This window comes from Halictus rubicundus, chromosome 3 (genome assembly GCF_050948215.1).
Source record: "Halictus rubicundus isolate RS-2024b chromosome 3, iyHalRubi1_principal, whole genome shotgun sequence".
In the NCBI taxonomy this organism is placed as follows: Eukaryota; Metazoa; Arthropoda; class Insecta; order Hymenoptera; family Halictidae; genus Halictus; species Halictus rubicundus.
In genome coordinates this window covers 14,199,095-14,212,813 of record NC_135151.1, presented here as the reverse complement: position 1 = coordinate 14,212,813, position 13,719 = coordinate 14,199,095, and the positions used below count along the sequence as shown (strand labels likewise).

General features: G+C 40.5%; 3 protein-coding genes and 1 long non-coding RNA gene across 17 annotated transcripts in view; 1 reads left to right on the top strand and 3 right to left on the bottom strand.

The window, feature by feature from the left end:
* The window catches only part of Atp8a (ATPase phospholipid transporting 8A1), a 37,338-nt gene extending 29,921 nt beyond the window's left edge, over positions 1–7,417 (top strand). For 11 of the 14 annotated variants that reach the window (XM_076785514.1, XM_076785516.1, XM_076785515.1 and 8 more), the window contains 5 exons: positions 109–227; positions 298–432; positions 629–733; positions 3,452–3,552; positions 5,010–7,417. In XM_076785514.1, the coding sequence (XP_076641629.1) occupies positions 109–227; positions 298–432; positions 629–733; positions 3,452–3,552; positions 5,010–5,155 (606 nt within the window). In that variant the 3' untranslated portion in view covers positions 5,156–7,417. The other 3 variants (XM_076785519.1, XM_076785517.1, XM_076785518.1) reach the window with 3 other exon arrangements.
* LOC143352768 (uncharacterized) lies at positions 2,328–3,445 on the bottom strand. The gene is made up of 2 exons (XR_013081998.1): positions 3,132–3,445; positions 2,328–3,057 (listed from the first exon to the last, which is right to left on the bottom strand). It is a non-coding gene; the product is annotated as an uncharacterized LOC143352768 (long non-coding RNA).
* On the bottom strand, positions 7,123–11,062 carry LOC143352218 (uncharacterized). The gene is made up of 7 exons (XM_076784546.1): positions 11,046–11,062; positions 10,974–10,989; positions 10,559–10,860; positions 9,544–10,476; positions 8,857–9,483; positions 7,704–8,544; positions 7,123–7,670 (listed from the first exon to the last, which is right to left on the bottom strand). The coding sequence occupies exons 1-6, from the start codon at positions 11,060–11,062 to the stop codon at positions 7,875–7,877; spliced, it is 2,565 nt and encodes an 854-aa protein (XP_076640661.1). The 3' UTR covers positions 7,123–7,670; positions 7,704–7,874.
* LOC143352765 (uncharacterized) lies at positions 10,829–11,914 on the bottom strand. Its single transcript, XM_076785568.1, has one exon. The coding sequence runs from the start codon at positions 11,744–11,746 to the stop codon at positions 11,405–11,407; it is 342 nt and encodes a 113-aa protein (XP_076641683.1). The 5' UTR covers positions 11,747–11,914; the 3' UTR covers positions 10,829–11,404.
* Between the last annotated feature and the right edge of the window lie 1,805 nt (positions 11,915–13,719).

Below are 13,719 nucleotides of genomic sequence, written 5' to 3'. Positions count from 1 at the left end.
ATATTATATGTTATATATTATGTCGTATGTTTTATATTATACGTTAGCAATCATTGTTTAGATGTACTATGACTAGTCCGATGTTTTATATTGTGTCCTTGTTAACAGTATGTTGTAGTGACGGTTTGTGCGAAGGCAGGATTAATCATAAACTCTTGGACTTGGGTTACTCATTTAGCAACGTGGGGATCTATTTTACTTTGGTTTTTATTTATTTTTATATACAGGTAAATCACTCAATCTCTTTTAGTCGTATTGAAAATATTAAAAATATTCGTGATAATTATTTCATTTCAGTAACTTTTGGCCTGCATTGAATGTGGGTGCTGTAATGCTAGGCAATGATAGGATGTTGTTTTCCACGCCTGTATTCTGGCTGGGTTTGGTACTTATACCGCTAGCAGTATTGTTACTGGATGTCACTGTTAAAGCGTAAGTATACGTCCTTTAAATGGGTTCCTTAACAAAGTACTAAATGCTAGGTGATTTTCAAAAATTTCGTTTAATGCTTATTAATACTCTTTCTAATATCATAAACATTTCAATGAATTTTTTGTTGTTTAAAACAATTTATTCTTATTATATTTATGTGTTTCATGAACGTAATGTTAAACATATTTTGTGATAGTGTGAAAAATACGGTTTGGAAATCGCTGACTACGGCAGCTAGAGAAAACGAGATCAGGAAATCAGACCCTGGGGACATATTTAACAGCCACGATTATAGGAGCTCGTAAGTTTTGATTTGATGTCTAGTAAACATTTTTACTTTAGAAACGAATTAAATTATTGGTTCAGGCCGTGGAACTAGCACTAAAAACTATACCTTTGTAATAGAAAAAGTATTAAACTTTAACATATTACGCATGCAGTGACACACCACTATCTATCGGTAGCTAACTACTGGCAATAGAAAAATAGAGATAATGATTCAATCGCTATTAATAACGATTCAACAACAACGCAGAAGAATAAGCCGTACACATTGCATGAAATATTAGTAGATAAATTATTGAGGAGCCATTCATTACCGTTTAACGTGCACGACTTATTGGATGTAGTTGTTTAAACAAAAAAATTCATATTCATAACAAAATTAATTTTCATTTCGTAGAACAATCTTGTATTAAAATGTTCACTAATCTCTAAATTCAACAACAACTAAAACATGCATGCATATAGCGATATATTGTTTCAGCCTTGGTAAAAATGGTATTCATAAATTGCTTATTTTAACGGATTGGTCACGGGAGACGATTAATTATGCTATGGCAATTAACGTTGCACTAACAATAATTATAGAATTAATGTTTATCGCATTTTCATTGAGTAGAGTATTGAAAATTGCAACAGGAGGTCATATTCGAGGAGGCGATGGTTAGTTTGGTGTTGGGCTTCGGTGTGGACACCGCGAAGACGAAATAAAATCAGAATCTTCCCAATTAAGATCGCGGCGCGTGATTTGTGGTTCACTCACCATACAGAGCACATCTCGCCTTCACCATTCCGAGTTCCATGATCCTAAACAACCTATACAATCCTACCGAACCAGGATTCCGTAAGCATTCCACGATTTTACTCCAGTCACTTCCCTTCAAACTCTCGTGTTTTCCACGTGTTAATAATTTTTCTACCTATGATATTCTATATACGGCAAACTGTTGTGATCATATTGTTTTTGTACACACGTAGTACAAAGTCTATTACATGTTTGTTATAAAAATGAGACGAAAAATGTTTTCTTCTCTTCCTACCTACTAGAAGTAGAATCAGTTTGTAAAGTTATATAATGAACACCGACAGGAGAGAATTTTTTCATTTTTTTTTATTCTGTTGTATCATTTATGTTGCTGGTGTTTATGGTAATGTTGTAGTTCGTAGCGATATCCCTAGCACACCGTGCACGCTCCTTTCTCCTACAGTTTATTCAGGATTGTTTTGCAGTGTGAGCGATAGAGTAGCGATTATAGGCAGAGATGTACATAATCATTCAGAGACCAAGGCGTCCACAAGAAATGTAGCGCGTTATGCTCGTATAGAGGACAGTCTTGTTTGCAGAATTATTTTGTTTGTTTAATCACTGCACGTTGATACCAATTTTGTTCAAAAGCAGACCATCCGCGGCTGAGTGAATTTATTGATAATATTGTATATAGCACAAGCTTTGTTTATTTCAAGAATTAACTGTCCGTTTGTTTAACATTGACTACAACATTTGTTGGTATTCCAAATGGTATTTGTTTGTTAATGCGGTTTTCTGGTATGTTTTATTCGCGGTATCCCGTGAAGGCCTGTGCATGCCATCGCCGACCTCGCGAGGTGTAAGTATTTCCCAGTAGTACGTGACACGTACCGCTCCTGTAATTTTACACTTTCAGGTGTCAGCAATGCGCTTAGCTAGACCGCATGGTTGTGTTCAATGCTACGCTTGCGAGGGCACCAAAGTATGACCAGATACTAACACATTTATTACACCCACAAACATTTCACGCTAATTTGATACTCTTTATGTGTCAAGGTGTGCGGGGCATCCGGTTGTCACTGCTAGGACGGTTGATTACGTTCCTCGCAAAATAATATAAAATGTTTTGTCAACGCTGCAACCACCACTTGAAAAATTTACCGCGTCTGCCAAATGCTTACCAAATTTGATGTGGTAAAGAATTGACCTTCAAAATTTCACATTATTAGGATCACATGCATTTCAAAATTTTACATAACGTTGAGTTCGTTGGACAGGAACTGCACGCTGTTTTATTTGAAAACATTATACATTTGCAGTTAAACAATTTTCTAAAAAATTAATTTCTTTACGAAATAAGTACGAAATAAAATCTTTATTAAATTTACATTATTTTTCAAGTTAATGTTAATAAAACTTTGAGATCAAACTGATAAGAAAGTTCAATTTTACGAATTGAATTCCACCAGAATGGTTGTAAAATTTGCTGTAGGTAACTAGTCCTGTTGTCTCATTTAAATAAACAAAGATTGAACATTCTATATTATCTATAACGATTAGTAGAAGTGCAAGTACTTGAATTAATCCTCTCTAATCTGTAAATAAATCAGCACCATTGACAGAACATATGATTTCGTAAGAGTGAGGGTAGCTTATTTAATTAGTTCACTGTAGAGCATCGATATGGTCTGTTGTCTTATCCCTAAGTGGGCGGTGTAACCAGCAAGAAATCGCACAGCATACTTTTCGCCAACAATTGCACCGCATGCATCACTGTAGACCAGTGGTCGTCCGATAGATTTATCAAGAGACGCGACAATTGCTCGCCGTCGAATTGACGAAATTCTCAAGGCGATTGAATACATTCGATTCAGAATAGCACGCTTGCGTTCCTCGGCGTCTACGATTTAAAACGGTTACGAATGAGGACAATCAGTGGCCATTCGAAGGTTTCTTAAAAAAAAAATGTTTGAATGCACGGCTTTGCAGATTGACGGAGACGGCGCGGCTACTGAAAAACGTTAAAAGCGTTTTCTCCAGGCGATCGAACGCCGCCTCCTCCAGAGTTAATGTCGAGGTGGAGCTATCACGTAAGTTGTGTTTTGTCTGTACAGCGACGGGCTGGGATCGAAAAATTGTTCGTTTCAATCCTTCGCCGGAATAGAACGAAGCTTTCTTCGGGAGTCGATCTCTAGAAATTCTGTTTGCTTTCGAAGCTCGTCGCGTGGTACCCTTTGGTTTGTCTCTCTAACAAAATACAGCCATTAGCACGCGCTTCGATGTTCACGGCTTTTGCCTTTCTCAACGTAAGAATAATTCTTCGACAAGCTAATGACTCTTCACGATAATCGCACTAGCACCACTTTACTCTGTGCCTTACAGCAGGCCTGTCCAGCACGCGGCCTGTGGGCCACGGTTGGCCCGTTTTCCCAATTTTTCATTCCGCTAAGGTGGGAAGTGACGTTCCCCAACTATTTCACATGGTCGTATCGCCAGAAGCGCATGACCTACTCCTTGTCGTTACAACAGAAGAAGGAGTCTGTGGGGGAACGGATAAATTGATGGTGGGAATTTGGGGATCGTATGGCGCGCGACGAAAAGGAAGTTGGACAGGCCTGCTTTACTGTGTATATTATACGTCTATAATAGTTTATATTTTACATTAACTTTCGAAAGTATTATTAACAGTCTTCTTTCAATTCTCCTCCTTTCTGGGGAGAAACTTCTTCAGGCTGTCAGGATCAGGGACGGGCGCATTTTTATACAAGTGAAACAAGATTGTGCAAAAAAAATGTTGGTCTTCCCTTGCTGTTTTCAGAGATGAATATTATCTGAAAGAAAGCAATTCAAAGTTATCTGATCAATTTTTCTATTCGTTGGTATTAAAGTACAGTAATGTCTCGATATGTGTGAAAACTTCGGGACCAAAGTGTTTGTTTTCTGATTGAAACAACACCAGTCGCGATACAGATTGTATAAGATATAATTGTTTAATTCACGATATTGTAGAACCTCGATTATCTGAACTAATCAGTGGAGCACGAGCGTTCGAATAAGAGAACAGTTACCTAGCTACAGTGATAGATTAAATCGTTACTGATTCGTGCAATGAAAAATCGTGTTGCAGACGGATCACTTTAGATTGAACTGTTTACGCATAAAATGTATTGAGATGATGGAGAATTCAGATATCTTGAATTCACTGAGACGATGAATGCGTTGGACAAGCAAGCATGACTGAAATTGGAAAAAAAGAATGACACAAATATGTTGATAAAGGTAAATGGGAAAAATAACTCAAATAATGAAGTGGAGATCAATTTTTCACAAATATCGAGCGCATCTCTTTCACATCTATCGAGGCATTACTGTAATCATCTTATTCAGCAACTAAAGTTCTTCTTTCGTTTTAATAAACGACAAACAGGAGTGTTTCTGAAATTGGATAAAAATGTCGTCTAAATAAAAATTATTCCAACCCGTCCATTAATTACCTAACTACTGTAGATTGTGCATGCATACTAACTCATTGATGTTATGATAACAGAGATTAATCGGTTGCGATCTTTCTTATTGCACATGCTACACGAAACAGATGGATTTGCGTTCTCTCAAGAGGAAGGAGGCTCGGTGACGCAAACGGATGTAATCAGAGCTTACGACACAAATCTTCCGAAACCCGGCGGCATGTAATCTTAACGATAACTGTAGAGACTACGTGTACTATAAGCCACAGGTACCTTCACTCAAGCCGATCAAAAAAAAAAAAAACGAAGACGAAAGAAAAATTGAAAAAAAGAAATATAGTATACACAAAAAAAAAAGAAGAGAAAAAGAAGAAAATAATTGGAAAATCGGTAATCGCCAAGCCCTACGTAACGCCTGTCTATGTTTCACGACTGACTCGATGTATCGCCTCGTTCTCCGCTAATTGAGAGCTCATCATTCTCGATCGACAATGGGCCTCGGAACCTATAGTATTAGCATGACTATCAAAAAAACGACGATCCATTCGTTTTTGAAATCGTTATAGACGGAGGAAGGGGACCTCTGTTCTTAGATACTTCTTTTTGATACTCTACGAGAATTTATTGTATTTATGGTACATAGTACACTTCGGACCTCGTCTACCGAGACCTTATATATTATATTGTACTGTTCGTGATAATTGTCGTCGCCGTTCGGGAATTTGGACGCAGTGCATTTGTGATCGCATTCCACTTTTGCCTTTGAAGTTTAGGAAGCTCCGCAGTTTCTCCACGGTTTTTTCTTCGGGTACAATATAGTGCAACAGGAACCGCACGTTAAATCAAACGCGTCGAGGTCGTGTCGCAACCGTCGTGTATACGTTATTCATTAGTCGTACAGAGTGTTTCAAAACTCGAAAGCTGAAACGCGAAGTTGCACGAGTTGCTGGAACTCATTCAGGAAACAAGACGCTCTTTAGAAACTATGTAAAGTTTTGAAATTAACCGTTTCAGATTTAATTCTGAGTAATAGTAATGTTAAACGTTGCCTGACTTAGACTCTAGTCATTGTACCTTCTTAGCTTTTAAGAAAAAGATTAAGAGCCCATTTCTACGTGGGTTGGGCCTAAGCAGAGAGTCATTCTGTAGTGCTTGAATTTTAGAACGGAAGTTAGACGGTACCAGTCTTTGTAGAAATTACTGGAACTTTTTTTCTTGCTTACTACTTCGACGAATACTCATATGATTTCATTCGCATGATTTATAGTCATCGTAAATGTCCGAATTTTTTTGAGAAGCGGACAGGTATTTCTAAAACGAAATTATCTCTGAAGCAGTTAATTTTTAGTCATTGTATACATAAAGACTTTTTCTTGTTTCTTGCAATGAATTTCGTCAGTTTGTACAGTTTGCACCGACGCCTTTGAAACATTCTGCGTATTGGGTAAATACAAAAATTCTATTTGTCTTTCAATCATAAATTGAACAACTCGTCACCAATGTATCTATATATTTTCTATATAGTCGTATAACTATTGTCCATCTTTCTCTTGACTACTGAATTTATCTGAAAAAGAATCTCGACTTTTGCAATCTATAGAACCATGGGTACGTTGCTGCGGCAGCTCTTCGTTGACAATGTTCGGCCACTTAACAATTCTGAAATCTAATGAACGGAAGAGCATCGGACAGGGAAGCGAATAGTTGACAGAAGGACGGAAGAAACACAGGCATAACAAATAGAAATGCTAGTCCCCGATATTTTGTTACCCTAAAACCAATGGAACCGTTGTGAAATATTTTTCGCAACGAGTTTTTTCCGAATAATACATTGTAAATAGTAGCTAAATAAATTCGTCTGTGCGACCGGCGATACGTAAGGCGATCACAGAACTATACTTTTGATCGGCGAACAAATACGTTCGTTCTCAAATACGTACTGAGAAATATAAAAAGAACACAGTCGACGCGATGTATGAAAAAGGCTGTCGTCGTGCACACGTCGCAACATAGCCTCTCCCCAGAAAGTAGTAGATTATATTTTTGAGAAGAATAACGTTAACGAAAAACTTCAACGCTCCTGTCGATCATAATCAACGATCATCGGAGGATCATGTTCAGCATCGTGCCAGAAAAAGACTGTTCCCACTTGTTCTACGCTGTTCGATTACTTCGCTCGTTGTTTCATTCGTCTTTTTCGTTTTTTCTTTCTTTTTTTTTAACCGTTGACTATTACTTTATTACTGTAAATACGATAAATATTACGTGTTATCTAGTCAAGGATTCGATATGGATCTTTCCGTTCAAGATTCACTCTTCCGCCCATCACGAACATTCATTTTAAGTTTATGACTGATTGAATTTTACTCGAGAGAAAGTGAGAAAGAGCGTGTGTGCTTGCGAACCAGAGAAAAAGTTTTATGTGTATCTGTATGTATAGAAACCATCGTATATACATTTTGTTCGGAATAAAATGATGATGAAGAAACCTGTTATCTTTTTGTAACTAACTGGATGTGCATACAGTAATCCGCTTGTACAAGTGAATAGGAGACTTTTATTAAGAAGATAATAAGTATGTGGGTACAAAGCATATGTAGATACAATGTTCCAGCAAGCGATCGATGTATATAAAGTGTATACATATATGTATATGTGTATACATGTCTATATAAATTTATTTAATTTATACAATTCTTTTATGTCTCGTTTATTTGCTCATCGGGTCGTAACTTTTCTTTCTTGTTGATGTAGTAACGTAGTATATAGTGTACCAACTAGACTCTAGATGATCGACTCGATCAAAACCTTGATTATTAATGTCTGACTTAATGCTAGAGATTGCGCCTGCTAGGTTTTAACAGTTATGTAAGGATCTACTTTCTTTTGTCCTCTGTCTTTCCATTAACGATAATATATCGCCACCTATTTGATAAAATTTTCGTTCAAGTTATCTTCGACGGTTCCAGCTTCAGACTAATAAAAAAGTTCTCCCTGTCTTCCCTGTATCTAGACTTCAGCAGAAACTCCCTCGTAAACGAGTGTCCCGGGAAATCATATCCTCGAGCCCGTTTCTGACACTCTGTCAACCAGGACACGACCTCGAGAACCCGTTTCATCCTCGGATCCATGTTCCTCAATTTTTCCTGCTCCTTGGCGAATACTCTACGCTTCAGGATGCTGTTACGCCACTGGTAAAAATACTTCCACGCCAAGTTCTGCTCCCTTGATGTCCACGGCAGCTCCGCCTCTTCTATATGGTTCGTCTCTGGATCTTTTCTGTGCTTCATTCTTATCAACGCTGTAAGAATACGTCTTCCTACGCTTGGTTTCTCCTCCATGGCCTGGTTATTTTGCAGGTCAGACGGATTTTCAACTGTGTCCAATCGATTTGTTTCTATTGGACGTTGTTGAAGTATTCCACGTTTAGAAGATGGAATATTGTTATTGCATTCTCGATGAGTTTCCACGTTATTGAAGCCTAGAAGCTTTATCAGAAGATCGCCGACGAACGGCATTGATGGTGGATTTCTCTCCGCTCTAGTCCAGGCTCGACGATACAAAATGGCGCAGGAACTTTTGTAGATTTTACACAGACGCTTCATAGTCTCGTACCTGAAGTATGAATGAGAAGATCATGATGGAGCTTGTGTTGTAGACTACGGATTTCAACTATTTGAAAATTTCAGAATGCTTTGAGTTAGATAAAATGTCAGCCGTCATCGAAAAGGGTAACTTGACTGCGGATTTTATGCATTTATCACAGAAATGAATAGATCAAATGTAAAATAGTAAAAACATTTATGAAATCTAAACATACTACTAACATGATTAAAATAGGAAATAAACATGTATGTAGTTTCTGTATCTTGCGATTAATGCTGAAAATTTTTATTTTGCATAAAAATCTGCAGTTTAGTAATTTACCTGTTCGCATGATGAACGCGCAGGTATGTCCAACTACTTCGCATCCTGTAAATTGCAGGAGTTTGTAGACCGGACAAAATGGACCTGCACGAATGAAAATTTCCCATGGCGAAACACTTGCTGGCAGCGTTCACAAGTCTCGCGATAATTCTACACCTGACGCCTAATTTTTTAATCGCAAGAATCTCGCTGGCTACTAGACAAGAGATCCTGTGACCGAAGGCTATCCAGGCCGCCAGATTCGGTGCATTTTTCGAACTCCGTTGATACACTACGATTTCGATCTCTTCCGCGGGGATTCGTACAAAGAGATCGCGATCTATGAGGGTCACCTGCGCGGCTAAGGTAGTGCTATCTATGTCCCAAATGGTAATCCTGCAATCCATCCTTAACAATCTTCTTAATTGCGCTGTGTCATTGTTCTCCAGGTCATGGTGTCTCCTTTTTTTCTTGGAAGATCCATTCCCGGAGAAGATTCTTTCTAGGAAGCTAGGTTTTTCTTCGGCGACGATGAAGGAATCCTCTTCGCACTGGTATCTTTTCCTTCTTGAAAAGAAGTTTCGTTTTGTCGGTTTCTCCTTCACCTGTCGGAAGGTCTTTAGGTGGTTCAAGTGCTGCCTCAGCTCTCTGTTACAAATAAATTGTTTAAAGTTTAATTTCGGTTTGCATATTGTGTTTTATCACTACCTGTAAGCAGCAGAGGCTGGTCTAGGACGGTACCAATACTCCGGCGTCCAGAATAGTACCACGCGTCCTTTGGCAGTGGTTCCAATGGACCCGTGTCTACCTGACTGCAGAGCTGTATAAGAAATACTAGCAGATAGTTGACGGCGCGATACTGGAAGCTTCAACTCTGTGTCCGCAGGTTGTCTACGAATGGTAACCAAACTGAAGGATCTCCGCCCCTGAAGGGAACATCGTTCTCCAGGTTGAACGGTCCAAGGTCCGAGGGAGTGCAAAAAATGAGCTGCCGTACATAAACCGTAGCGTCTAAAGTGCCTGGGACGCTTCGAAGACGTGGAACGACGTTTCCCTCCGTTTTCCCAGAGTTTCACCGCGTTTTCCATCAGCAGACAAAAATTTGGGCCACCATGTCTTACGGGATAGCACTCTGTGAGCACTAAATTCGAATTACATTTCTCCGATACGCCGAAACCGAACCGTGACACTCTTCCCGTTAAACATTTCTTAGGAAGCTTCGCCTCGTCCTCGTCTACTTCATCTTCCCCGTGCTTGTACCAAACGTTTTGTTTCTCCAGTTTGTCTTCCACGATGACACTCTGACAAGGGCAACTCGGACAGTTTGTGTAGAGCATTTTTGTATTACAGTATCTACGATTATGGTCCCTGATGAACAACACGTCGCAGAGTCCACCGTATTGGTTTTTCTTGTCGAGACAGGAACATGTTGGCCAACTAAAGCTGACTTTATCCAATTTAGCCGGCGACAGATCCTTCAATTCGTCCTTTACGTCGACCAAACTAGCACCTGCGAATCGCACGGGGACAGGCGCATATTCGCAGGTGGTTAGATCATTGTGACCAGGTCCGAGATATAGATCCTTCTGCGGCCATGTTGGTGGCACATAATCGCCTGCTCCTCCATAGTGCGCCCAGACCCTGGATTTGTTAACACAATAAGACCGAGTTTTTACGAATAACGCCTGATAAGGCTGTTTTAATTTGAGATCGATATCGTTACCTGCAAATCGCCTTCTTCCCCTTTTTTCTGAGCTTTTTCTGAATCTCAATCTCCGACGAAAGTAAATATAAAGTAGTGGTACTCGATGAACTCGCCGCAGTCGTTTCAGATAGGGAACTTCCTTCCCTTCTCTTTACCAGTACATTTTCCACTTCTTCGCACCATTTGCTCCAAAAAATCTTTTTCTTTTGAATACCACCGAGTTCGTAGTACTGTACTCTTCCGTCGACAAATCTGACGATGTTAGTATCACTTAGACAGGATACATCAGTGTAAAATTTTTTATTGAGAAAGTACTGCCCCTAGCAAACGAGATTAATTTTTTTAGCCATTTTATATTAATATTAATATAAGCTCAATGCATGCCATACGGAAATACGAATGTATTTTTACAAAGCGGTTTTTACAAAGCTACGTCTAGTAGTCTAGACCTAGGCCCGTTCGAATCCTTACGTTATCAATTTGTTTTATATATTTTTGAATCTACTTCTTTGAGATCAACATTGATCTTCTTATTGGATTTAATAAAAAAAAGTTTATATTGGAACTGGCTGCTAGAAAATTAGAATTTACGTGGGATTTTTGTAACTTTGGGTCAAAACGAACTAAAGTTCCGCCATCAAAAGAATAATGTCTCGAGAATAATGTCTTGAACATTTTCTGTAAACATTGTTTTCAAAAACGTGTAGAGAAAACTTAGTAGGTGCATGGATTTCATTTATAAAAAGAAATATATACTTCTCCTAAATATTGTTTGCTAGGGATAATATCATCTAACGATCATAGGGGAGTGCTAATCACTACTACTAGTCACCGTATTGGATCACTTTAGTTATTAACGAACCTCTACCTTGCCTTTAAAGTATTGCGACGTCGTCTGTTGAACACGCTTAGGGTAACATATTGAATAGGATACACGGATATCAGCTCAAAGCTCTCGATACTAGGATCAACACCATGCGGACAGTAATATTTCTTGCCTTTGAAAACATCTGCGGCTATAATTAATTTAGTTGGTGTAAGACCGATAGAAACTTGACGAATTCCTCGACCGCTTCTCGTGGTCTCTGCAAAAGGAGATTCCACGAGGATGGTGTCTGCAAAGTCAGAGTATTCGGAGGTCAGCAGCTTCTGAATCCTATTGTGTTCTACGTCGTTGCTCTTCGTTCGACAACGAGGAGTTTGCATTGTTTTAAATGAGGAGCGCGTAATGTATAAATTTTGTTTGAATCAACAAGATTTTATGTAACCGGAGAATTTTACAACAAACCCTGGGCGACTGATTTTAGCAGGTTTTCCGTTTGGGATAGGTTAACAAGTTTTTAATGAATTTGCTATTAGGTGGTACAGAATGAATTTAGGTTTTAATAAATTCCTGATGGTTGCGCGCGAGCGCTGCAAATTTTAGACATTCTGTGCCTCTTTAGTGAGGCTGTGTTAGAGTTTAGGACACCATGTGGACCTCACCGACAGACTAGTACCGCTTTAAACGAGCAAACGGCCGCTAGAACAAGCTAAATAGTAACATTTTCGTCCAGTATGGAGAGCGGGTAAGCTTTCTACATTCAGTGTCGACGTCACAGACGAGGTATAGTAGTAGACCAATCGCCATATGGGGTTTCGTGTCTCACGATCTGAAATACCGACATCGTTAACAACAACTAGATTTCTTACGCCCTCTACGCTGACAAACGACATATGTTGCAACTAGATCCACGAGAAGCTTAGATCATATACCTATAATAAATGAAAGGACCTCCGATCGAAGGAATACCAATTGTAGGCAAAAAATATCAATTTTAAGATGTGGACGCGCTCTTATCTACCGTCTCCGGGCTCTTACCTATAGCCGCAGCACTCTCTGCCTTACCTACAGTCGCCGCGCTCTTACCTACAGCCGCTGCGGTCTCTCCCTTACCAACAGTCGCCGAGCTGCCCTGCTTACCCACAGTCCCTGCGCTAACCTACAGCCGACGCGCTCTTACCCACAGCCGCAGTGCTCTCTCCCTTACCATCAGTCGCCGCACTCCCATGCTTACCCGCAGTCGCTACGCTTACCTACAGCCGATGCGCTCTTACCTACCGTGGCCGTGCTCTTACCTATAGCCGCTGTGGTCTCTCCCTTACCTAAAGTCGCAGCGCTGCCCTGCTTACCTACAGTCCCTGCGCTTACCTACAGCCGACGCTACCTTACCTGCCGTCGCCCATGTTTTGCACATGCTAAGGGCATGTTTTGGGCAAGTTTTGCGGGTGTTCCGAACATGTCAAATGCATGCTACTGAAATTCGTCTGACTTGTCATTCACATATGCTACTTGAATTCCTGACTGACATGTGGCTGACCTATACTACTGATTTTATGTCTGACTACTGGCTTACCGTGCGGAATATATGCGCAAATCCTTCCCAATACCTGCCCAAAACATGCGAAAAACCCCCGCAAAACATGAGCGAAACATATGCAGAATATGCCTAAAACACGCGGAACATTGTTCAGAACATCCGCAAACCATACGCAGAATACCCGCAAAACATGCCCAAAACATTTCCAAAAGATGCCCAAAACATGCGCAAAACACGCGCAACATATGTTCAGAACATCCGCAAAGCATGCCCAAAACATGCCCATAGCATGTGCAAAACATGGGCGACGGCAGGTAAGAGCGCGTCGGCTGTAGGTAAGCCTAGCGGCAGTGGGTAAGCAGTGGAGCGCGGCGACTGTAGGTAAGGGAGAGAGCGCTGCGGTTATAGGTAAGAGCGCGGAGATGGTAGATAAAAGTGCGTCTGCTGTAGGTAAGGGAGAGAGCGCGTCGGCTGTAAGTCAAGGGGGGACCGCTGCAACTATAAGTAAGAGCGCGGAGACGGTACGTAAGAGCGCGTCGGCTGTAGGTAAGCGTAGCGACTGTGGGTATGCAGGGGAGTGCGGCGACTGTTGGTAAGGGGAAGAGCACTGCGTTTGTGGGTAAGAGCGCGGGAATTGTAGGTAAGAGCGCGTCGGCTGTAGGTAAGCGCAGGGACTGTGGGTAAGTAGGGCAGCGCGGCGACTGTAAGTAAAGGAGAGATCGCGTCGGCTGTAGGTAAGCGTAGCGACTGTGGGTAAGCAGGGGAGTGCGGCGACTGTTGGTAAGGGAGAGAGCACTGCGGCTGTAGGTAAGAGCGCGG